Source organism: Dysidea avara, chromosome 3 (genome assembly GCF_963678975.1).
Source record: "Dysidea avara chromosome 3, odDysAvar1.4, whole genome shotgun sequence".
NCBI classification, from domain to species: domain Eukaryota; kingdom Metazoa; phylum Porifera; class Demospongiae; order Dictyoceratida; family Dysideidae; genus Dysidea; species Dysidea avara.
In genome coordinates, this window is record NC_089274.1 from 10,611,259 (window position 1) to 10,638,233 (window position 26,975).

At 37.6% G+C, this 26,975-nt stretch overlaps 1 protein-coding gene across 1 annotated transcript in view; it reads right to left on the reverse strand.

Moving 5' to 3' along the window:
* LOC136249315 (uncharacterized) overlaps positions 1-26,975 on the reverse strand; it is a 41,825-nt gene that overhangs the window by 7,076 nt on the left and 7,774 nt on the right. The window contains exons 6-23 of the mRNA XM_066041276.1: positions 24,642-24,802; positions 23,470-23,593; positions 23,308-23,415; positions 22,102-22,178; positions 21,406-21,483; positions 21,290-21,341; positions 20,167-20,369; positions 16,653-16,721; positions 15,509-15,583; positions 14,724-14,798; positions 14,250-14,325; positions 13,241-13,425; positions 12,894-12,971; positions 12,620-12,841; positions 4,320-4,524; positions 1,169-1,359; positions 1,031-1,117; positions 740-970 (exon numbers count right to left, since the gene is read on the reverse strand). Coding sequence (XP_065897348.1) covers positions 740-970; positions 1,031-1,117; positions 1,169-1,359; positions 4,320-4,524; positions 12,620-12,841; positions 12,894-12,971; positions 13,241-13,425; positions 14,250-14,325; positions 14,724-14,798; positions 15,509-15,583; positions 16,653-16,721; positions 20,167-20,369; positions 21,290-21,341; positions 21,406-21,483; positions 22,102-22,178; positions 23,308-23,415; positions 23,470-23,593; positions 24,642-24,802 — 2,297 coding nt within the window. The remainder of the gene's footprint in view (positions 1-739; positions 971-1,030; positions 1,118-1,168; positions 1,360-4,319; positions 4,525-12,619; positions 12,842-12,893; positions 12,972-13,240; positions 13,426-14,249; positions 14,326-14,723; positions 14,799-15,508; positions 15,584-16,652; positions 16,722-20,166; positions 20,370-21,289; positions 21,342-21,405; positions 21,484-22,101; positions 22,179-23,307; positions 23,416-23,469; positions 23,594-24,641; positions 24,803-26,975) is intronic.

Consider the following 26,975-nt stretch of genomic DNA (forward strand, 5'->3'; position numbering starts at 1 on the left):
CTTATTACTACAGATAGCTATTATAGTATTGAGTTTACCTATGGTATGTCATGCCCTCTAAAGAAAGGAATAAACAGAAAAGGGATAGAACGTACTCGAACTGATCGATCAACTGATAGGAAAGAATATTTTATATTTTCATAATTATTACGATAGTGATCTAAGCCTTGGCCAGCAGAAGTCAGCAGTCCTCCTACCATAAGAATGTTGAAAAGAACAGGGAGGCTGCTGCTGTAAGATCTAAAAGTCTTATGATAAGAATGTTGAAAAGAGCAGGGAAGGTCCTGTTGCTCTTCCTAGTTACAAACAGTATATAATAAAGGTTAATATCTTTCATTCATAATCACGGATTAGTACACTTATAGCTACAGCTAACTATATAGCTGAGCTAAAAGACCCAACAAACTATATATCAAAAAAATTTGAATTTAAAAATGAAGTAGGGATCTTATGCTACAAAAACCACTGAAATGAGGATTTTAAGCTACAATCGTGACATCAAATCACAATCAAACAATACAACCACTGATCTCTACTGCGGTGAGGTGCCAACATCTATATCTAAGTTTCATTATGGCACCTCACCACAGTAGGGATCAGTGGTTGTATTGTTTGGATGTCATGATTGTAGCTTAACAATCCTTGCTTTAGTGGTTATTTGAATTCAAATTTTTTGATATATACTAGTATTATACATACCATACTAGTATTATACATACCATACTAGTATTATACATACCATTCCACAGGCTATTTGCCAAGCAAACTGGATCAAGTCAGTGGGATGAAGGTTACCCAATGAAGCATATGGATCAAACACATCATCGTCATCATCGTCTTCTCCCGTAAGAGATAATTTTCTCCAAGGTGAAGCCACTGATATGGCAGGAGGAGGACCACCAGGCTGATGAACATACTCATTAGCTACAGTTTTGTTCAGATGGCCATCAGCAGCAGCAGTTGCAGAATTCTATACAAAAATGTTATAGAAACCACCAAAGTATGTACATGAGCTACGTGCATTGCTTACCTCATAGGGAATTTCTTTTAGATCGCTGCTTCGTCTACGAAACTGAGAATAAACATATGATTTTGTTCTGGCACGAGTACTGTGACCCTATAGATTAACAAACATAATATACATGTCATTCTTTTTGAAACTTCTTACAATAGTCCTATTTGCCTTCAAATATTCCAACAGATTTCCAATGGGTACCAGCTCCAGCACCAGAGCTAATGGTTCTTGTACTGAACAACATCCTATCATGTTCACCACATAAGGGTTTTTCCCTGTTGAAACTCGTTTCATCATAGCAATCTCTTGAAGAAACTCCATTTTCATAGAATGTTCTGAATCGGCTATAATAAAAAAACATCTACATGAATTAACAATAAACTGGCACTGGACCATATAAGGCTTTACAGCACTTGTGCTGTAATGCCTTAACAAATAAAAAAACAATAGTCTAACATCAATAGCACAATAAAAGTCAAATAAAATATAAACCAAATATGGATATTTAGCCAGTTACTGGTCACGGTACAAATATTCATTTAGCCATCCATTTGTTGCATAAACATTAGTAATTCGTCACTATAGTTAAGAAACGAGGGGTCTGCAACTCCTTTGAAATCTCGTACATTTTCTTTGACATCTTGTTGAAAAAACCTCAAAAAAAAATCTTAGCTGATTTTGAAACCTGTTGCATATTTAGCATTACATTACTATGCCTCACATTAGTCCGGAACTCTCATATGGCTTCCAGAGATTTCAAACTCTGAAGTCTTTACCTGTAAAGTTTCTGTACATTTCTGGATACTAAGCATCTTGTGAACGGATACCACAATTTTTTTTGCTCTGAAATCTTGAATTTCTACTATAAAATCTTTGAAATCTTGGGAAAGGTTAAAGATTTGAAATCTCGTACAGGATTTTTATGAACTGCGGAGCCTTCATTAAGAAACAAGGTTGTAGGATTACAAACAGCACTTTAGATTAGGAACAACACTCCTAGGATTTGGAGCAGTGCTCTTAGGATTAGGAAGACACAAAACTAGGATTAGGGCATTGCTTTTAGCCGATACGTAGGTTAGGGTCCTAGGATTAGGAGCAGTGCTTTTAGCATTAGGAAGATTTACAACTAGGATTAGGGCATTGTTTTAAGGGTTAGGGTATGGGTTAGACTATAACAGTATTTTATATCATACGGTATAATAGTTACTGTATAGTAGGGACCACAAAGGAGTAGGCGTGGCCTACGAAATAACATCACCCAAAAAACAGCCTCAATTTTCCCAGACGACGATGAGGCAGAATTGGTTAGGTAAAACTAAGCCCAAACAAGCTTTCAGATTGACCCGAAACACTTTCAACAAGTTGCTATGGAATTAAAATTTTTTTTTTATTCAACAGAATTTTCTACTAACTGACTGACTGATGCCTTCAGACAAGCGTAATTCGATAATGGCAAAGGCTATGAGCTTGATTTTTTCACTGTTCAACGTTGCTTTGTCCCGAGAGGTGCCTTTTGGCATACTGCAGTACGTACAATGCATTCTTCATGGACTTACCAGTGTCCTCCTTTGTGTCCCATTCATCTTTGCTGACAGCGAAAGGTGTCAATTTAGCAGTAGCACATGACGGCTTCCCTTCGAAATGGAAATCGTCCATCTTTTTCATAGTGGCTATTTTGATTGCAGAGGTGCTTTTCAAACAGTTCTTGATTTGTACTGCTGTGTAACGGGTTGAACATAGCCGACAGCGAAGTGCAATGGATACTTCACTTTTCAGACATTAATTAATATAAATAGGACGCGTGGCACGATTTCTTTCTTTTGGTATGCATGAATTGCAGAGGTGCTTTACGAAAAGTTCTTGATTCGAGATGCTGTGACCACTTTTCAGCTACTTGATTTAGTGAAAAGATTGAGATACTCTAATTGAGTAGTCAACAAAATATACTCTAATAGAACAGTCATTGTAATACTCTAATAAAGCATTTGGTATTGAGTATAACTTATAGTGTTAACTGCCTTAAAATTACCCAGCGAGTCATCTGCATGGCACACTACATTGAACTAATTGATCATGCATGTCATGCATTAGCATGTAGTTACAATCTAAAACTAAACTTTCACGTTGAGAAATTTTGTATACATCATGAAAATAAAATTAGCTACTAGCTACAGTGTACGTATAATAGTCAGATATAAAACTCAATTAATTGGTAATGTAGTACAAAATTACCATTGATGCTAACAAAATGAAGAGACTTTGCATGTAAAATAGCCTCCAGATTCCATTTCAGAGCACCTATTTTAAAGTTTCCCTGGGGAAGCATGCTCCCTGACCCCTCTCGCTTAGCATGCTGTGTGTGCTTATAGCATATGCAGTTAAGTAACACACCAAAGCAGATAATCTCTGATTTACAAATCATATTAGATCAATAAAAACTGAGTAGTGTGCATGACTATGACCTTCATTGCAGTCCATGGATGGCTGGACCACTCAAAATCTCTAGGCTCCGGCCCTGCAATGGGTTGAACATAGCTGACAATGAAGCGCAATGTATAGCTCACTTTTCAGACGATAAGGGGTTGGGGAGCGCGGCACCATTTCAGATGTGGTATGTATGGCTTCACCAGTCATTATAAAAATTATTTACAAAAAAAGTTGAACAAGTACACGATTCAGCACAGTAGGGATAAAAAACTTATTATTTTTTTACTGTGATTTAATATCATGCACTACTCTAACTTGTTTCAGTACTTTTTATTGATGTGCTATGGTCCCTACTCTAGTTGAAAATTCCAAATTTTTCCGTGTACTTGTTTGATTTAAATAGTACAGAAATAATAGGAGTAGCCAGCAAGTACCAGTGGTACAGTGATAGGGCACAGTATTCTGAACCTTAAGGTCCGTTGTTCAAATCTCAGTTGTATTACAGACTTTATTATTCTATGTTTCTCATACCTTTTCGTATCACCTTTTTCTTCTTCTAAGTTTCTAAATTAAATTGCAATGACCAGCTAATTACCAACAGCCTTCATTTTATATGTTAATAGAAGCATGTAAGAGGGTGTGTACAATGTATAGGAAAACAAAGAGTTAACAAGGAAAAGTTTTATTAAACTCTAGCCTTATCTATGCTCTGGCTTGTATGTATGTTAATGCACTATTGAGCATACTGGACTATTTACAATACACTACGTTGACAAACGACAAGCACCTTGTTACAAGTAAAACAAGCAAAGATACATTCTGGAGGCTGCACACTGAGGTTTACATATTAAAAGCAAGTACAATGGCACATAATTACCTTTAAGCACTTTAACAGCAGCCAGTGTAGGGCCAGCTGATACACAGGTGACAATAGCCTTGTATACTTCACCAAAATTTCCTGATCCAAGTTGCTCTTGAAGTACAACCAGATCTGGAGACAGCTCCCATTCATCAACAGGAAGAACAGACTCAGCATCTTCAGGTGAATATGGGGGAGGCTCCTCATCATAACCAGCGAATTCCTAAGTAATAATTATTAAATGAAAATGTGCAATCAAAACTGATTTCATAAGATCACATGGTTCACAATACAGAAAAATACATAATACAACTACAGTGTGCAGTATATATTTGCAATACAGTAATTAATTTAACTTAGCTGAGAATAATATAACTGCACTTTACATTACTTATATCCATGCTCCAGATGTCACCACAATTTTAAACACTTATAATTAACTATGTAATTTAAGTAGTTAGTAATAATTGTATGTTGCTATGGCTGTTGGTTGCTACCAACAGACCTTTGTTGCTTTCATACCATAAAGCCTAAAAAAAATTACCCTATAATTTTATGTATGTACATACCTGAAAAAAAAAAAAAAAGACTACCGAATAAGAGTAATTCATAGTGTATGTTCTATTAGGACAAGTGTACATTTTATTAGGGTAGTTGAACAGAAATTGATCGTTAGTAGCCACCCACGTAAGAAAATAAAGTACAACTGTAAAAATCATGAATGAAAGTGATACCAAACAAGGTAATATACTGATTTCCTGCTGTTGTTATATGAAAGGTATTTTGTTTTCATAATAATTATTATTTATATGGACATGTAATACTTTCACACCTCAGATCAAAGGAACCGCCCAGGCTACATTTCGTATGTAGCCCTATGTAGCCGGTCTACAACTGGGCAGTAATTATATAGACGTTGATGCTAAAATCGATTGTGGGGATTGATCAACACTCCCGCACGACTTGGATTTCGCTATGAAAACCACTCAGACGGAAAGCATTTTGTTATCCTCGCCATCCTACGAGTTGAAAAATGTTGGGCTAAGGTGATAACTAGTGCTATTGCTTATTCACCGATGGTTTCCGCACATTTTCGAATATGGACACGCCCCCATCACGAAGCTACCACTCTACAAGCAAGCTTACCTGTCTAGGCCTTTAGTGAACTGTGTAGGTTTTCCATAAACGATTCAATAGCACTGATTAAAACATTAAACTTGTGCAATGGAAATTCTCCGTGATATCTCTAGGATATGTCCGTTTATTATAACCAAACATAACCAGAACGTACAAGCTGCTGACCCATAATTGAAAATTTTAGGTATGCATATATAATACATCCAGTGGCTGCAATCGTATTGGCTCGGGTGATTGATCACCCTGTGCAGGCTATCAGCCTAAAAAGTGTAAGCTGTAACACGGGCATTCAGGCTTTGCCTGATATGTATTCCCTCATGCCCATGTTACAACTATTACATGTCATCAATCATCACCTGATAACACTGCAATCAATCTGCTATATATACTAGGGCTTACTACTAAATTGAGGACTCCTTGCAGGGAAAGGGAATCACAAGGCAGTGCTGGAAAAACTCCACAAAGGAAAATGACCCAGGTATAAAGTGTGGTATCAAATTATTTTATATGCAGGACATTGCTCTAAGCAAGTAAATATTACATTTTGTTTTAATGTTTAGTAAGATGTATGCTTAGGTTTTCTGGAGATTGAACAGAATTTGGCATATGTACAAGCCATAAGCTGAACTTAAGGATAACCAGAAAGCTAGGAGAAGGGTATATCGTACACAATTAAAGAATGGAAGAACCATGGAATGCCATGGAATCAGCAATGTGGAGAAGGATGTGGAGTGTTGATAGCTGGGTAATAGAAATGTTTCAGAAAGATGAAGTTTTCTAATGTACAGGTTTTTTTTGCATGTGATCTAAACATACATTTTAAAATAGAATCTAAACATACATTTTAAAATAGAAGACCTTGATTCCATGTTGCAATAACAGATCTCTTTGGTTGATTCTGTTCTATAAGAACGCATATCCATTTCCAAAAAGCAATATTCTTGGTGCAGGTAATGTAGATAAACACAGCATATGAGTGTGGATAAACAGCGCCAAAGTCTGCCTTGTTTTCAAATTCTGGCTGTGCTTTTTCAAATTCTGGCTGTGCTAGAGAAGTCTGCATTACCATTTTCAGCATATTTTCTGATCGAGTAGTTGAGAAATGAGTCAGAAATTAGTAGTGGTAAAAATAATTTTTGTGATTAACAATGTGCATTGATGGTAACACAATTTCCAATAGAAGCTTTTCCAAATTCTGTATATTGATGAAATACTGTCAATACTAGAGCATCATCATCAGTACGTATGTACCAGTTGTTAACAATGGATGAGCAAAAACATATTCTCCAACTCCTTTTTTGTGATCAACTCACAGCTGTATGGGCTAAAAACTAGCCAAGGGATCACTGCTTTAAGAAAGCTTATACTCCATTTGTGAGGACTGGCATGAGGTTAGCAGTCTTGAATGATGGTCTTTTTTACTTTAATTAAAGGTGCAATAAGGGAACCAGAATCTTGCACTGCTGGAAAGTGTGCTACTATACTTTAACCATTGCAACTATACTGCGTAAGCATTTTGAACACTAGCTACTGTCAATGTTCTAGCAATTCATGCAGCATGAAGATGTGGAGTTATTTAGTAAACACTAGAAGCTAAGCGGGTGACAAAATTCCTCCTGATTGCAGAACGAACACCTTAACAGGTCACCTAAGGAAGCTGTTTTGGTCTTGGTGAAAACAAACTGTTTTGCAATGTGGACAAAATTTAAGAACAAATTTGATCAACAGAATAACCTCCATGTGGAATCATTGATTCACAGACAGCCTTCTTCGCCAAAAGATGAAAAACTAAATATACATTTGTGACAATTCACATTCTAGTAACTTGTACAGTGAATTATACTGATAGTAGTTGCACAAAATATCATGTATCAGTTAAACGTACCTGTAGCTACTTGAGATTGGCTCTGAAGTAATGACAGCCAATACTCTTCTAAAGGTGCCTACAGAACTTCTTGCTGCTGCTTTGGCAAAAGATGGTGGATAGCAGACTCGAAAATAGTCTACAGAAACTGGTTGACAATGGTGCTTGCATCAAAAGCTTGTGATCACTACATTTGGTGCACAAGTCTAACCACACACAACACAATAGCTGTAGTCAGGGATTGGCTTAAGACAAGTATGTGCCACTACTATCAAACTCATTCATTAATGCTTCTTACCTGCATTGTTTATCACTGTAGCAGTACTCCTTTATCGATACGAAATTAAAGGAGTATTCAGCCTAGTGAACTGTGCTAGAATATGAGCTTTGTCATTTCATGTAAATATAAGCAGAAAACAATTCACATGTTACATCTCCGTCAGTAAACAAGCTTCCATTAAGACCAATAGGGGTGCAACAATATATTGATATATTGCAATATTTTCTATCACAATACAATACAATATGTGTGATGAAACATATCAATATATTGCTGTATTACAATATATTGCATAATATTGCAGGATTGTAATGGGCTATGGCTTGTGGATAATTAGCCTATTCAGCTATCACCCTCCTGGGGACGTCTGGATTCAGTGGAATGGAATGGTGGACTGGAATGGTGGACTGGAATGGAATGGTGGACTGGAATGGAATGGTGGAATGGAACGGTACTTTGGTAATTTCAATTGGTGGTCACCTCTTCACCTTCTAACAAAGACTACCTCTTTATAAAGACCGTTTTACTTTAATGTTTAAATTGCTGCTATCTTGTTGTTTTAGAGTGTATCCCCATATAATGGTCTTATTGATCAGTTGTGTGCCACATGCCTAGAAAAGTCAGAGTGATATCTGATTTGTAATACAGCAATATACCCCATGCAAAAACAGTTTGGCTGTACAAAAATGACGTCCTCATCAAACTAAAAGTAACTAACAACTAAAGGAGCTAATATCTGGGTGAGGCCAAGAAATACTGGCAAATAACTCACTAAAATTTGGTCCTTTATCATTTACTTGTACAGTCTTGCTGCATTCCTAATTGATTCCCTGTAACTCTAATTGGCTAGTAATTTAGCCGCCTTTTTTCACCTCTACAACACCGGACTATTGAGAAAGGTACCAATTTAATAGCCTATTAGATTTACAGGGAATTAATTAGGAATACAGTCAGACTGCACAAGTCAATGATAAAGGACCAAGATTATTGTAAATTATACTTAGTTGCCAGTATATATTAACATTCATTTCTTGGCCTCACCAGATATTAGCTCCTTTAGTTGCCAGTTGCTTTTAGTTATGTGGACACATCTTTTTTTGTATAGCCAAACTGTTTTTGTATGGGGTATATAGCTATCACTGTATTGTATCATAAATCAGATATCACTGGCTTTTGTAGAGATAACATGTGGCACACAATTCATCAAAAAGACTGTCTTATAGGGCTCTAAAACAACAATTCAGATATTAAAGTAAAACAGTCTTTGTAAAGAGGTGATCTTTGTTAGAAGGTGGTCTTTTTAAGGTGACCACTAATTGAAATTACCTAAATACCGTTCCATTCCACCATTCCATTCCACTGAATCCAGATGCCTCCCTCCGGGAGGGCGGGCATCAAAGCCGCCAGAATGTAATTGTTGATGTTTTAGAAGCTACATATCCTAAACAAACAGTGCTGGTTGTAGTACTGCCTACTTGTACTGTAATACCTATTTAATAACTGTTGGCCATTATAAGCAGCTTTTGACTGGTGGGTGTACACCACATGACACTAATGCTATCTGCTGTAACTTATGAAGCTTAAATCCATGAGTTATTTACACAAGTATAGCACTTCAACATCACCAAAGGCCCTAATCCAAATATTACAATACAGCAATATATTGCAATATTTTTTAAGGCAATACGTAATATGGTATTTACCTATATTGCTGCATCCCTAAAGAACAAGTTGATTAGCAAGGCATTCATGCTCTCATACAACAAAATACATTTTACAAAATATACATTTTCAGCAGCTATTCCAAGTTGTTGAATACCTGATACAATTGGATATAAAAGTGTGGTAGAGCTTTCAGACTTCCTCTCCACAGTGTATCTAATTTACAACTTTCTGGGTACCTTTGTAATAGCACTGAATTTGAGCATGCATAGACTACATATCTTCAATAACCTTCCAACAACTAACAATGACTGTATTGACTGTCACCTACCTTCAAATATGTGACCAGATTTTACAAAACCGATTCAAATCGCACATCAGGCAAAATCAAACTAACACCACCAGTGGATAGCTGCACTATCGTACTAGTAGTTTTGACACTCGGTACCAATCAAACTACTCGAGGCTGGTTTCAACAGACACCTTTTCTGGGGGTGTGTGTAGAACTCGAATGGTGGTTTTAGGCCTTGTGAAGGACCTGGCTTGGCAAGAATCAGTGGTTTACTGGCGGACAGCCTGAAAATGTTGGCCAGACGTTTTTTGTGGATTTTACTACATATCAACCACTAAAGAGCCAGCACAGCCCTGTAATCTCGTCTCTGGACTCCAATCGTGGTCTGCCTCCATTTTGAGGTCTAACCCTTGCCCACCCCGCCACCCCTTTGTGAGCACTCGTGATACTACTTCGCTCGTCCAACAGCTCAGATTTTCTATCTTATTTGGCGGGAAACTCTACAAGCAGCTACAAGTACTGGAAGTGGTCTGAAAGGTAACAGATTGATGCATCTTTAGAGTAAATTTCATACGCGTGCTTGCTATCCTTGGAGAGTTATGCTGGCTTGAATTCTTTATCTCGAAACTTCTAATGTGCGATTTGGATTGTTTTTCCAAAATCCAGTCACATATGGTGTCAATTGTTGACACAACTGCATTAGTGCTGCTATCAAATGCCATGAGTCCCATTTCATTGTAGCGATTCATGAACGGTTTTCGTGACAAAGCAGCCTGATGACTTGGCTATATCTGTTCGAAATTGGATTGAAACACATGGTAGAATGTACATAGTCGTTATGGCTATGATGTTCCCATAGTATTTAGGAGACATAGTTACAGCGAATACTGTCAGTATTAACAACTCACCAAGTATCAATGCATTAAGTTTCATACACTGCCTGTGCTACAAGATTTTCTACTTAGTCTAGAGCGAAACAGTTCTCTTAATGCAGAAAACATTCAGGGGTTAAGTACAGCAACTCCATGAATAACACCAGAATTACAAACTAAAATTTTCCTATTAGTAAGCACTTCAGTCCTCATTGCTCAAACTTTGTTATTTGATTGTTCATATAGGCAAGTAAAGGACTAACAACAATGGCTGTACTACTTCTCCCAATAAATTGTTGACTCTGGCAACTCGTTTCTTCAACATTTCTTCTATTTACTTTTTGGCATCTTCAAAGATTGTCAAATACATAAGGGAGTGTAGCATAGCAAAGAGACTGGTTGAAATACATCATGACCATGTACAAACTCTCTTATAGCTAGCTCTCTATTGGTTGTCAGCCAGTTTATCTTAGCCCAACTGTACATATGCTCTGAATATTGTGTTGTTCAAACAAAACACACTAACAACAATCATTGGCAATGCACATTTCTTCCAGACAATTTTCACATGATCCAGGTCTCACAAAGAGAGGTTACAGAACCTGAAGTTCGACAACAACCCCAGTGCCGCAAGGCGAGATTAGGATAGTTTAGGAATTTGGTTCCCAGTTGACATCAGATACCCATTGATGATACAACTGGGTGGACTTCTTCCCCAGTTGACACCAGACCACCAGGTCTACATTTAACAGCTGGATAGACTAGAGCAATGTGAGTAAAGCTTCTGAGAGGAGTAATTTGAACATGTGTGATAATTGGCATGGAATCAGTCTGTTGGATGTAGCTGGTAAGCTGCTCGGTAAAATTCTTCAGGAGAGACTACAATTTATTGCTGAGAGTGTACTTTCTGACTTCCAGTATGGATTTTGGAGGTATTGATATGATCCTTGTTGCAAGGTAGGTTGTGGAGAAGGAAAGGGAGCACAACTGCCTTCTTTCTACAATCTTTTTTGACCTAAAGAAGGCATAATATGACTCAGTTCCTGCTGCTTGTAGTACGTATTAGAAAATTATGGAGTTTCTCTTGCTTTGTTATTCACTATTCATTGTTCATTCTTTTGACAAGGATATGAGGGCTTCTGTTCATGTCAAGAAGCAATATGTTTGAGGTACGCAGTGGTGTACAACAGGGTTGCACTATCGCTCCTCTACTTTGTACCTTTGAGGATTGGTGTAGACAGTGTTCTCAAGCTGGTGTGTCTTCTTATATTATTATTTACTTGCAAGTTGATTTTTGGAGGCCATACAGCTTAATCTTGTTTGGTACCAACCCGAATCTAAGTTTGCTGATGATGCTGCACCTTATGCCTCATTAAGTGATGTTATACAAGAAGTTGTTTCTTTTTTATTTGTGTGGTGAAAAGGTTGGAGTCTGACAGCGAGTTTGATCAAATCCAAAGGCATGGATGGTAGCAGGAATTTGGGCTGACATTTCTGTGTTGTTTCTGATCTCTGTGGAGGGGGGTAATGTAGACTTGGTAGAGAACTTCCAGTACTTGGGAAGCATCATTAGTAATGATAAAGAGTTGTATACTGAGTTGCCTGGGTAGTTGGCAAAGATGTTTGGATGCCTCCGTCAGTCCATATTTGCCATTAAATCTTCGTCAACTGGTGCTCGTAGGCGTGTTTACCTTGTGGGGGCTACCTTGTTGTACGGAAGCAAAGCCTGGGCTGTGAAGGCTGGGAGACTGGAAATGTTTGGGGATTTTAGGGGTTACTTGACATCAACAGTGGAGGGATCACATCTCGTCTGAGCAGTTGGCGGTGGAATTCGAGATGTCTGATGGTGTTGGTATGTTACTGGTGCCATGCTGTCTGCACTGGTTGGGTCATATGGCGAGGATAAGCGATGGCCATTTGCCCAAGCAGATGTTATTGCATAAACATACTCACACTACACATACGCACACTACATATACACACATGTACCACACGCGTGCACGCATACACACATATCACACACATATCACACACACAGCACACCACAATATACACACGCACACACATATGCATACACATGCATGCATGCACACACGCACACACACATTTTACACGAACATCTCCACACACGCATGCACACAACACGTGTAAGCATACACACACGTACACACCATACACACATACTACACACAATCATTAATCCACACATACGGTATGATCATATATCTTGATCCTGTTCTTGTAGCGACAGATTACATAGACAGCTGCTATTGTAGCCAGAATCACCACACCAATACCAACTACAACTCCAGCAACAATGGCTGCTACAGGTGTAGATGATTCAGCTTCTGACATTTCTGGTGAGGATGTTGGATTAGGTACTACAACAGGATCACTCCATTCTCCATCGGCTAGTGTTGTGTAAGCCCTAACCTGTAAGTAGAATAGTATTGCTGTTACACGGTCAAACATCTATACTCAGTACCTGGATGGTGATATTGGAATAGGGTTGGAGTATGTTGTATTCCACATTGGTATTCAAGCTGACAGGATTTTCTACATTCTATTTAAACAGAGAATAATTCACAACATACACACAAAGAATATTAGCACAATGAACTATGTAGCCTAAAGAATGATGCCTATCATTTTCACTTAATGACATTACAAACTTGTAACCACTGTTACAAAATTGTCCCATTAAGCAATATAGACTACAATAAGAAAAAAAGTAGTGCAGAAAGTAAAGTAGAAGAGAAATACAAGAAATAGGAGTTACTTTCCTATGTGATACATAACTTACAACAAAACAAACGAGAGCAAATAACTTACATATTTTCTGACAGATTGTATTCCATCCAGGTCCTCCCCTTCAATATCAATACTCACAACATATCTGATTATTTCACGTTGATAGGTATTGTTTGGAGCTCTCCAACTGATATTGGCAGAAAACTTAGTAGCTGAAATTTCCATGATATCGTACATAATCCCCCACGGCTTGGAAGCAGGACACACTAAATCAGACAAACATGATATTTCTGAAATAGTCACAAAATACCTAAATTGGTGAGATCTATGGTAATGGACAGACACAAAAACAATAAGCCATGCATCTACACCTGCCCATGACAAGTTATGGGCATGCTCCTGATTTCTTACCATCATTATAATTATGTATCTAATTGATTATTTTGTTGGCAATAATCAACATCGTCTAATTTTTTGTTAATTAGTGACAATCGAAATTGTAAATTATCGTGTAATAATCATGATAATCAATGAATTTTTTAAAGCAATAACCATTCATCTTAATACAGTTGAATAGTTTAGTGTTTTTGTTACAGTGATTAAGTGGACAATAATTGTGATAATTGTGATAACGGCTCATGATAATAATCGTATGGCAGAAATGTCAATACCGTCCATCCCTAATGTATACGTACATAAAATAGATCAGGGGCAGCGGAGAAGGAGGGGCTGCACCACCTGGGACTTAGCCCCCCTAAAATCCTAAAATCATCTGTAGCTGTAATTTGAGATACTCTAATAGAGCAGTCACAGTATTTTTAGAGGAGCAGTGTAGTAGGCTATGTGTGGAGTTGAGATATAGTCTAGTTGGCAGAGGGTAACTATTGCCAGCAGGTAGTGACCTCTTTTTTTTTTTGGGGGGGGGGGGGGGGGGTGGGGTAGGTGTCTTCGACTTACAACTAGCCCCAAGCTAGACCCCCCAGCCCCCTCTAAATAAAGGTGTTTCTGCCACTTCTGTAATGGATGCAGAATTGTTAAAAGATAGGAAGCATATGGACTGTGAGGTGACAATGTATAAACACTCACATACCTGTTAGATTTAGTTTAAAGTCTTTCTCTGGTAATTGGTTTCCATGGATACTATCAAATGCCTCGTCTGCATCAATCTGTGTTTGCATAACATGTGAGTGTACTTAGGAGAAGTGCAAATAAACAAAGGTTATAGCAAACCATCTAACAAAACATACAGTAAATAATGCTATGTACTGTATAGTGTAGCCTCTGGAAGAATCCAAGCAAAGATGGATATTGAGAGACATACAAAGGAGTACAATTAGTCATAGGGAATAGTCTTGTGCCAAGAAAAAGGACTAAACTGTCATTTTGTTGTTTCACATGTAGTAAATCTGCTTTGCTTTGAGGTCACAAATGCATAAGGTGCCTAGGCAAACTAAGGTAGCATGTACAGTATGACAGCAGATTATCTCCATGTAGTTCAGGCAATGTGTATACACTGTAGATACATATAGTATGCATGTACATACACAATTCCATACAAACATACACGGATATTATATAACTCTTCACGTGGTTGCAGTGGATCTCGTGAGTAGGTCACGGACAAGGTTGTCACTTCATTCTATAAAAAAAATGAATATACAACATATTGTACACTACACATGCATATGTGTACTGCTCTCTCTATAAGGACATGTACATAGTTGCAAAGGCATTTCATAAAAGATAGAACACAGCTATATCCTGAGTGTTACGCTCCTTTGCACCTTGTGGCGCTTATGAGCTCCTGGTGATACAAATGACTTGCAGTAACATATTAATACACTATAGTCATAAATTGCATGTTTATAAATTTTCTGTGTAGTGACACTTCATTTATAATAGGACCAACCACAGCATAATAAAATCACCTTCAATGTTAAGATCAAAGCACACAATTTCACGTATACTCAGGTGGCCTTACAAAAGTGCATAAGTGAGACATGATTGTAGCCCACATACATACAGTAAGTGAGATACACAAGTCACCATGACACTAGGGAATGCTACATGTACATATACATGCAGCAATTGCATACTGTATTTACTTAGTTAAATACGGTGACATTTATTACCTTAGTTCCAAAAAAAGTGATGCTACGACTATTCAAACTCTCAATGTTTGAAAACAATGTTAAGCCCTTATTTTTAAAATAAATATTGGCAGCATTCAAGTGTGGCTACTATTGAAGGTGCAATATTTAACCAAGGAAATGTGGTAATTATCATGTCAAAACAAATACACATGTGGACATACGTACACCCAGTTGTAAGTAACACACAATAACTTACACATAATGACACACACTCAGCAAGATCTGCACCAGTCATGTTCATAGTACTACAAGCTTCTTCACATGTGTACTTCTATTATAAGGAGCAATACAAACTAAAACCACTACATCTTTTAATGATTGCATTAATAATACAGTATAATAGTACTGTACTTTACAGTAGGGGTCAAGATGGTTTGCACTTCCTGCCAAAACATTTACAGAAAAGCCAGCCTCACTTTTCCTTCATGACAACTTGAAAGTATTCGCTAGGAATAATTGAGCCAAAAACATGTGCTCAGAGTGACCTGAATAAAAAAAGCTTACAACAGGTGCCTTTGAATTTTAAAATTTCTTATGACTAACTACATGATAATGCCTTCAGCCAAGTTGGTTGTGATGCATAAGTTATAGATTTCCTTTCGTCCATTTTTGTGTCCCATTTTCTCCACTATCACAAACACTGTAGGTGTTAAAATTCATGGGTACCATGTCACTGGCTTCCTATCAGGTTTTTAATAGGAACTGTCTGTACTTTTCATAGAGTCTGGTTGATTGCAGGTGCACTTCTCTAACTGTTCTGTTCGTACATACCTTTTTGTAAATGAACAGAACATACATTGTAGCTTAAATTGGAAAAAAAAAATGGCCACATACTTTTCCAGCAATTGATAGTCACGGGGCGTGTATTCAGATGTGAAACAAATTTCATGCATGCATGTTTGGCACCAGTCAGTTTGATGTGGCTTGTGTGAGTTCACCAAACATAAATTACACACTGTAGGCATGTTACAGCACAATTTACGCATTTTACAAGTACAGGGAATAATTCATGTAGTGATCATAGAAACAAAAAGTAACATGCAACTGCAAGAGTGGGATTAGACATAGTTATGACTAAAGTAGGATTTAATGTCCACCAGTATACGTACGTGTGTAGATCCATATGTACTGTATGTAGGTGACCCTCCTTGTATCATTGCCTTTTATTTCTACGTATGATTCCTACTGGAAGTTAAAATTCCTCTGCATTCACATAAAATATACATACATACATAAATACATACATACATACATACATACATACACACATACATACATACATACATACACACACACACACACTGTCACTGTACTACGGGTGCTGCAAGTACAGTGCTTACCACATAATTTAGTTCACACTGACAAGTGTAATTTCTGATAGCTGGATAGCTGGGTCTTATCAGTGTTGACTAAGGAATTGTAAACATATACAGTTCTGTAGTTGCAAAACAGCATAAACATTTGATGCCATCTATGATCAGTGATGCATGTACAAAGAAAGGTGTCACTTTCAAGACACATGTTAGTAGTGTGTCATGCGGCCCAAGAAGCCAGTGCACTATATACACCAGTGTGTTATCAACAATAATGTGTAGTAAATAACACCTAGCTATAGCAGTCCAGTGAGGCCACACACTAGCAAAATTGTCACAGGCATTCCTGAGGTAAGAGGCTTCAAAATTCAATGTGTAAGTTTTATTCACACATTAAAGAAAATAATTTTAAATGCATTATTTGATTACTAATATGCTTAAAAAGGGCACAAAAAAAATCAGGTTTGGTATAAATATGATTAAGGTGGCAGTCAAGCGGTTGCGAGCAGGCGCCTACAATTGTAATGATTTTTTAAACTACTGTATCTTTGTCTCCATTCAGGTTTTAAGGAACACAACCAGAGTGAAGATTAAGAAGACACAACCCCATGCCCTAGCATCGTAAAGAAGGCCTAATTCTATTCACAGCGATATTATAAGTAGTGTTGCCACGATATATCAATACATCGATAGTATCGATATAACACTTAGGTGATATGATATGATATGTGTGATAGCTTATATCGATTGTGGTATTTAGTATTTACAATTATTTACCAATTACATAATGTATTTATAATTATCTAATTGATAAACACGTGCTCAGCTTATTCTGGAATGTTCGGTCAAGATGGCGACTGCCGAATCGACACCTAATGTGGAAAGACTGGTACCGCTTCCCAATGAGAAGAGTTTGGTATGGCAGTACTTTGGTTTTGTTGCTAACGCTTCGAAGAAGATTACAGATAAAAAGAAAGTGTACTGTAAGCTGTGCGACCCCCCTCTTGCCCTTTCTTACTCAACAGATACGTCTAATTTAACCTACCACGTAGAGAGAAAACACCCAGAAGAACACAGAAAAGTGATTGCTGCTCAAGGAAAGAAGATACAAACACTATCGAAAACACTGACTATGGCTACGCCTTTTCTGTCGATCAATGACTCGAAACATGCTAGCCCCAAGCCTTACGATAGAGCCAGTAAGCGAGCGAAGCAATTAGTAAATGCAACAACACAATTTATAAGCTTGGGCCTTCAACCCATCAGAGTTGTTGATGAACCAAGCTTTAGAAATTTGCTTTCAACAGCGGATCCTAGGTTTGAGTTGCCACACCAAACACACTTTAGCACTAAAGTGATCCCAGACCTCTACTATTCAGTGTGTGGACAAATAGAGGCTCAGCTAGCATCTGTTGATTACTGCACAATCACCACAGACCTATGGACTTCAAGTCATCAGCACCGTTCCTACATTTCACTTACCATTCATTTCGTTGATTCATGTGAATTTGTCCTGAAGTCACTATGTTTACAGACACTAGAGGTTCCGAAAGAACACACAGCTATTTCACTTCAGCAAGTTTTGTCATCGATGTTTAAAGATTGGGCATTTCATCAAAGGTGTTTGGAGCAACTACTGATAATGGTCAAAACATGGTCAATGCCATCGAATTACTAGGCTTAGAACATTTTCCGTGCTTGGCCCATACTCTCCAGTTGGCCATTAAGAAAGTCTTTATTATTCCACGGGTGAACACAGCAATTGCTAGGTGCAAAAAGCTAGTTGAACATTTTAACAAATTGACCAAAGAAACATACCGTCTTCGTGAAAAACAAAAGATGCTTCAAATTGAGGAACACAATTTAATTCAAGAATGTCCAACTTGATGGGGGAGTACGTTGGCCATGTTGCAATGTGTTTCAGAGCAGCGAGCTGCTATTGCAGCTGTTTTGATTGAGGGAAAAGTCCAATACTTGATGCCAGAAGGTGAGGAATGGACTATAATAGTTTCATCAAAATTTTGGAGCCTTTTCAAAAGACCACTGAAGTGATGTCAAAAGAAAAGTTTTCTACCATCAGCAGTGTAAGGCCATTGCTATATACTAGAGAAAACCTTAAAAGATCACTTCAGATGATACAGATGTAACTAAATCTATTCATGGCAAACTTGGTATGTGAATTCACCTTAATACGCTCTTCATTTCTCTCAAAGATCTAGGCAATTGAGTCACATTTATATAATGGAAGTTCTAGATTGTTCTAGAACATTCTCTGCATGTTCTATTAAAAATTTGTGCTGTATTGGAGTATTACAATAATATTTCCAAACGTCACACAGTGCGATAGTACTGTATATTAGAGATCACAGATGTTTGGGTCTTTCTGGCCAAAAAAATCAAGCTTCACAATACCATCCTGGCACCTTGGCAGTATTGGTGAGGTATAACCAAGTCCAAAAGTGCATTCAGTATGACCCTAAGGGCTTCTAATAGATTGTTACAAAATTTAAAAAAATATATTGAATGCAATTTTCTACTGACTAACTGCTTGCCTGCCTGGGCAGGAAAGCGTAACTCAATAATGGCTTAGGGCTCACAAACTACTAGAGAAAACTATGGGCTTTATTTTTTTGCTGTTTGACATTGTTCGTTCCGAGATGTGCCTTTTGTCATACCACAGTATGTAAAATACATGCATCATTGACTTAACTTTGTCCTCCTTTGTGTCCCATTTCTTTATGCTGACTGCCCAAGCTGTTAGTTTGTGGTAGTGCATGGCATTCCTATGTTTGTAAACAGAAATCGTTTATATTTTCTGTGGTGACTGGATTGATTGCAGCTGCACTTCTGATAATGTCCTTCGTTTGTAACACTGTGTAACAGGCTGAAAAATAGGTGAAAGTGAAGTGTAATGACCACATCACTATTGAGTCAGTAATTAATATTTAAGGTGTCTGTATTTTTTGTGGTGACTGAATTGAATGCAGAGGTGCTTCTGGCTGTTCTTTGTTTATAGCACTGTGTAACAGGCTGAATGTAGCTGAAAGTGAAGTGTAATGACAACTTCACTTTTGAGTTAACTGAATGGCTTATGCCATTTTCATGGTGGATAATCTATCTACAGACTGATTTTAAACTCATTCCCATAAGCTGTTTATCCTGTAGGCCTGAAAACAAATACAGTCAAATTACTTGCCAGGTAGTATGCAGTTCATGTAGCTGTCCAAATTGACATGAGCTACTAAAGTCCCCACCCCCATCTTTTTAGACACTTCACTAAAATTGCTATAAAGCACAAACACATAATCAAATCACTTTGAAATGATAAACACTTTAATGGAAAACATTCACAGAGTTCAAATAACTCATCCTATTGGAAGATGGAGAACTAAAGCTACATATACACGAAAACTACATTTATGTTAATAACACACCAATGTGGAAGACTGGCTTTCTTAACTTCACAAAACACGGTTGTGTATGACTGTCTAACTACTCACTGATGGTGGGGCAGCACATTACAATACTAACAATCACTTACGTTGCTAAAGGGTCTGAATTCACTTTGGTCACCATGACTTTCTTGGTCAGTTGTTACATGTATATTCAGATGTTCTACTTGTTCGAGTACAATTGGGTCATATCCTACTGAGACATTGACTACAAACCGGTAAGTACAGTCTGGAAGACGGATTTCCTTAACACTGACAGAATAACTTGGTAGCTTATCCATTTCACCACAGCCTGTGTAGTACATAAATGATACATGAACTCATAAATAATATATGAACTACCATTAATACTGTATGTGGTAGACTAGTGGAATAAAATTATGACAATCAGAACTGGGCAGTAACAGATTTTTAAACCAGGCGTGCGCCCACAGCCAGCCAAAAACCAGCTGTGGGCACATCCAGGTCTCAAGGAGAGAGGTTGCAGAAACTGAAGTTTCACAACAACCCCTAAATGGGACAAGGACAGTTGGGTATTTGCTTTCCCAGTAAACACCATGTACCCATTGATGTTACAGCTGGGGGGGAATGCTTCTCCAGTTGACACCAGGCCCCCAACGGTGTAGACTGGAGTAATGTGAGTAAAGTTTCTCGCTCAAGGAAACAACAAAAACAACATCAAGTTGGCATAACTGGGCATCAAACCCGTAACCTTTTGATACCCTGTTATGCTGCCACTGCACAGAACCAGTATAAACTTTCCAGGTAGGTAAGCTTTCACCTTGAGGTGGTTTATTTGTGCCAGGTTGAAAAACGTTCTTGAAGACAATATAAACTCCTTTCACAAAAAGCTCTATGGCATAAAACAAGGCAAATCTAGCCTAGTAGCCTACCAGAAATAACGAATCCCTTTGACGAGAAAGAACCTCAAGACTTTGTCTTAACAATTCCCCTGAGATATGTAGCACAATGGACATACAGTACATACTATAAAACAGATACTTCTGTTTGTAATTTGCAGTTTGGGTATCATTATTGAGCATTGAATTTGGAATCTTGTATCACTTCGGCTGTTATGTTTCCCTCTACTCAAACACACATACACAACACACACATACACAACACACACAGACAACTACACACAGCCACATACACAAACTTCTGTCGTACACAGTCCACTTGCTACTAATAACACATTATTGAAAAACTTACTAAGTTGTTGTAAACGATCATCAAATGGAAACATCTCACTCCCTATTGTGACCTACGTAAGTGATTAAGTTGATATACTTAAAACGTGTACACCAGTAAACATCATCATCACTCACAAAGAATCTTATTTGAGCAACTAAAGGAATCGACATTACTGAAGGTGAGCTTGATTGTATTGTATAGCTCATTTCATCCTAGAGAACAGGAAAATGATTACACACAAACAAATACATACATACATGATCCTGTTTACTTAAATTAAAATTATTCAGTTGTCAAAATAAAATTCTTTAGCATACAAAATCATTTTTGCTAAGAACACTTCAGCTTGATAACAAGCAAATATCTTAAGAGTATAGGGTCGGTGGGTCAGCATATAATAAATACATTAACGTAAATCAGGACAAAACGAGTAAAAATAAATAACTAAATACAAGAAATGGGCATGGTCTCCATGAAATAGCAGCTTGACAGTTGTTTGTAGTCATAGAGTGCATTTGAGTTAGGTGTTGTATAGGTAACAACATTGGGAGAATATGAGGCTTGTGCTCAGACTTTATAAATAAATACTAAATCACTAATGAAAATTAATTTTAATTTTTCAATTTATGACAAAAAATGAGTAGGTTGAGCCTGTGAAACAACTGAGTTGGCCAATCAAGGAAATGACACCACCAGCCCATTCACCAATTACTCTATTAAAACATTCTACTTTTAACAATTTAATTGAATAACCATGTTTACACTTCAGATAGCCACTGAATGATAGTGAAAGGAACAATACAATGATAATATACATTATACGTACATACCACAATGTTAAGTAGAGTTACATCGATCAATCGATTGCCGTTCACTATGACATCCAGAGTTACACTGAGTCCTGAGACTATATGTAAACACATAAATTAGCTACAGCAAGTAATGAAATTTACATCAGGGTTGAACGTGGGTCAGTACTGCTGAAATGAATATTACGACCCAGATACAGAGGCATGTGTTAAGATCTAGATTGTACATAGACAATAAATGGTGTAATTTTGGTCACATCTTCGCACGCAAGGACCTAAGCTCTGCTAGTGAGAGATAGACTACATGCTATAGTAGTTGGCCCTGCAGTTATAGCATAACTGTATACGTATATCTGTATACATAGATGCCCTGGTGTTTATTTCTTTTAATCCATTCGTCAACCAGCTGAAAAATATTGTTGTTCTTTGTAGCAGCTGCTGTCAACAGCTCACAGGTTTCATTAGTCGTAGTAAGCCTTGTTCCACAAATTAAAACAATGCAATATCATACGTTTAAGTAGTGCCTCCTGGCCTTAATGTAGGACCTGGTGTTTATTTAAGCCTAGCTTTAATACAGATATATACAGTATATGGTAATTATACATCAAACAAACACAGCAGTTTATATAAACACACATAATCAACTATCGATAAGTGGACATGGCTCCACTTAAGTCTACGGACAGCAACCCACAATTGTGAGAAGTGGAAATGGCTCAAAGTATGCAAAACAAAATCCTGATAGTAGGCGTGGCTCTATGTATGTCCACAGACACTAACATACATTCCAATAAGAAAGTGCGGCTCATGTAATATGTATACTTCCAACTTGTTAATTTATGTATAGGCACATGTGATCTGATCTGAGTCACACCTGGATATTCTATAAAGGGGATGAGATCCAGACAAAATGTGACCCAAACGACCTAATGACCTGACCCAGTTTCAACCCTAATCTTTGGAAGTAAATCATACGTAGTAACATTGTCATTAAGTCAACAGTAGTGTGTTGAAATGATATTCGATGTTTTCCATTCAATAATGCCAAGAGCCCTAAAACATTATTAATCTTGATAATGTATAAGCTCATCATTGACCAGGTGTGCACAAACTATATCCTAAAATCCAGCCTGCTTCTACTAAAGTACAAAACGTACTCATGAGAAACGTGGGCTGTTAAAATAAGTATCTTGACTTAGGTAACGGATTTGTTTGCTATAGACATACCAAAAGGTGACTCAATCCTCCAGGTAGCATAAGCATAAATATGATTTTCATATTCTGGTCTTAGATCTAAACTGTAACATATATTGAAATCAGTAGGTACTGGTAGACCTGTGTATAATACAGTGGATTAGATGGCATCCTCTATAGTAGATGGCTACATACTTAAACAGACAGCAGTAGCAGGGGAAAACCCTGATATTCCATTCTTGTTGACAACAGCATAACTCCATGTAGATGGGTTGCAGTAATGAAGAGATCTTACGTTGAATGGTTGACTAAGCTGTCTCTGTACAATATATACATTTGCCATTAATACAACTCACTAAACAAACTTACAATACCATCCTGGTTAGAGTTGTACACAATATACCCACTACCATACTGCATGATATAAAATACCATATAATGGGAATGATTCGTAGAAGAAAACATTTGTGAATGATCTACTATTTCCTCATTCGTAAGAAAACAATCACGATTTATTGCATAAAGTAATAATTATAATTGAGAGTGCACCTACAATGGATCAATCATGGAGAGGGAATGCACAACTATATGGCTCGTCTCTGACGTATTGCAGACTACGTGTACTAGTGGCAACGCATGATCGCTGCTTCGTTGGAGAAATAGGCATTCACGATAATGAGCGTGGACGATAGGCATGCCTAGCCTTGGGGGTGGCACTAAAACCGAGGCTACAAGACACACCATACTGACACAGTGAATCGCTGGGCTGTAATTATATTTGTCCCATTTCACTTGTATGAGTAGTACAGATTTTTTTCACTGTCACTGAAGTTTGCATCTCTGTTTGAATTATTACATGGTCTTGTGTCTCACTGGCTATACCATCACACATTTTAGCAGTTTATTTCAAGTAGCTCCCCACTTATGCACTTGTTATATGAATGCTGTATCAACTGATCCATGAGAAAAGTGTTTTTAGTTGTAGGAAAAAATTTGCAAGAAAACATTCATGAATGCATCTAAAATTGCAAAATTCGCAATGTTTTCTTCCCCGAATCATTCCCATTATACGGTAAATTTTATACCTAGTTAATTAATTCCTTATTTAGCAAGGGATAATATGAATTAAATACTCTCAAAGCAGGAATTACATAGCTGGATATACAAATATCCACCTCTATCACTCAGTTACAGAGTTAAAATGTGACTGAAGTAGAGAAAGGCTATAAGTGCAAGACTGATGTGTTCTTTTTAAAGCAGTGATGGTTATGGTATCCCCTCTACTAGCATTAAAAATCGTATTCTTGCGTACATATATATGATCTGCACATACATTTGAATACATACGTATATCCTAATGAACTTACCACCCAAAAATAAGATGTAGTATTTGTTACATCAGTGGTGAGTTGGACAACATAAGTTATTGAGCTATTGTCATCATGTAGTACATTACTAAGGGAATATAGCCCTGTTAATGACGTCAGTGCATAGGTGGCTTCCTCTGATGGGGCAAGTGGAGGAAGATCTAACATAAACAATATACAGTAACACCAAAGTAACACAACACAGGTGTATACTATCACCCCATTCCATTTGCACTACCTTGTAACACCCCCCTCCTGGTACAGCAGTGTGGCACAAAATAAACTGCAGTGTTAATCAATTGAGCTCGCCCAACATGGCACGGTAAGAGGTGGGCTGGCATGGGCTGTCCCAGGTTCAGGCCAGTCAACAATAATAATTGCTTCTATTGGCCACACAGCAGATGTTCACTCTAAAAGTATGGTACAGTACACACAAAAAGTAATGAGGAAGTCACAAGGCTTTGTGAATGTTTCTGAATAGGTCGCCAACAGATTTCAAATTCATGAAAGGTTTATAACGTGCTCATAGACTGTGTGTTTTGGTGGGGTTCACGAAGCCACACATATAAAACCTCTAACAAGAAACAGGATCAATTAGTGGTCATTTAATGCAATCTGTTTGTCTGTCCACAACACATTTGGAGCAAAGCACAACCTATTTGTGGGGGTTTAGAAAACCCGGACTGGACAGGACCAGACCAAGTCAATTCTTCGAGTAAGCCAATTCACACAATAGCTATAACATACAATTCACGCAATAGCTAGCTATAATATACACTCTTCGCCTTGTAGCCACTCTGCCAAGAACACAATTAGCTAGCTACGATGGCTTAGACTGCAACAGCGATTGCGCACGAAACTTCATCCATGACAAAACAACCACACTAAGCTATTAAACTACTTTCTACTACATTTCACAACACAATCACTACAAAGCTACAAGCTATTTCTGCTGTACTCAACTGTTACACACACGAGTAACCGCCCGAATTTATTAGAGCCATGATATACAAAGCGAAAGGAACTAAGACAACAGCAAGCCTTCAAACTTATTTAAAGGATGACTGGATAAACTAAGAAAGGTAAGCTAGTGTGACACATAGCCCAGCCCTACTTGTTCACTGTCTCAGAAGATTTATCTGTTGCTAGGTTATCTATTACATCTTCATGAAAAGACTACTACTACCTTCTTGTTCATCATGTCTCTTCTCTTCATCTCTTGAGAGCAAGATATTGCTGGATCTCAGTTATCAGTAACTCCTTTCCTATCTAACAAACAATGGGAATGATCTTGTATACTAATTGCATAGTAAACTATCACACCCTTAGGGCAATTCTTCCAACATTTTATGAGCTGTCACTTTCTTTGCATCATGTGGTCACATGACTCCAACTATATAAAAGGATCCACACCATGACTGAGCCTCCTATTGAAAAACCACAAGAGGAGAGTGCAATGAAAAGGAAGGACAATACTTAAAATAGGTATCATAACAACAATTCCAAAAGGTGGGATGGAGAGTGAAGGGCAGGCTGGAAGCAGAATGGCTACTAGAGTTGCTGTACAAGCTACACCACCTTGTTGCTGTTAGAATTGTTCTGGTCACAAAAAGGAAACAAAGTTAGTGTGTGCAAGGCTATTCTGCTAGATCCAGATGCTGATGTGGCACAGACAAAGGTAAGTACTACTTTACAGGTCATATTCTATTTGATTATTTGAGACCAGCTATACGTAGCTGTCACAATGCTGTGTAATGCATACATAGGTAAAGCAAAAAAAGACAGCTTACTTCCAAGAAGAAAGATTCTGTTGACCCAGATGCAGATATTGCTGCAGACAATGGTAAATACTACCTTTACAGTACATGTGACTATAGCTAGCATGCAGTAGTTGCTATGTAATGCATACACAGGTAAACGGAAAAAATGAAAGCTAACTTCAAGAGTCTGTGGAGGCACACAAAGATCAAGATAGCAAAGAAAGGTAAGTCTATATTATACATCTTCAAATAAGCTGCTTATTTTGTTAAACTACGCTTTCTTATTTAGGTAAAAGCAAACAGACATCTGATAGTATACGTAATTCAAATCAGAGGGCAAAACAGTCAAAAGAATAGTATGGGAGGCAATGAGCAATGATATATAGAGTAGTGAATAATTTATTCACTTTTGTGTATATAGCCAAGAACATAACCAACCTATTCAAACAACAAGAACAAGTAATCCCCTTACTGTCAACAGTAAAGTTATAAGCAGAAAATCCATCAATGGCACAGATGACTCTACTGCAATTTCCAACACAGGTAGCACCATTGCAACCAATGACACCACTGC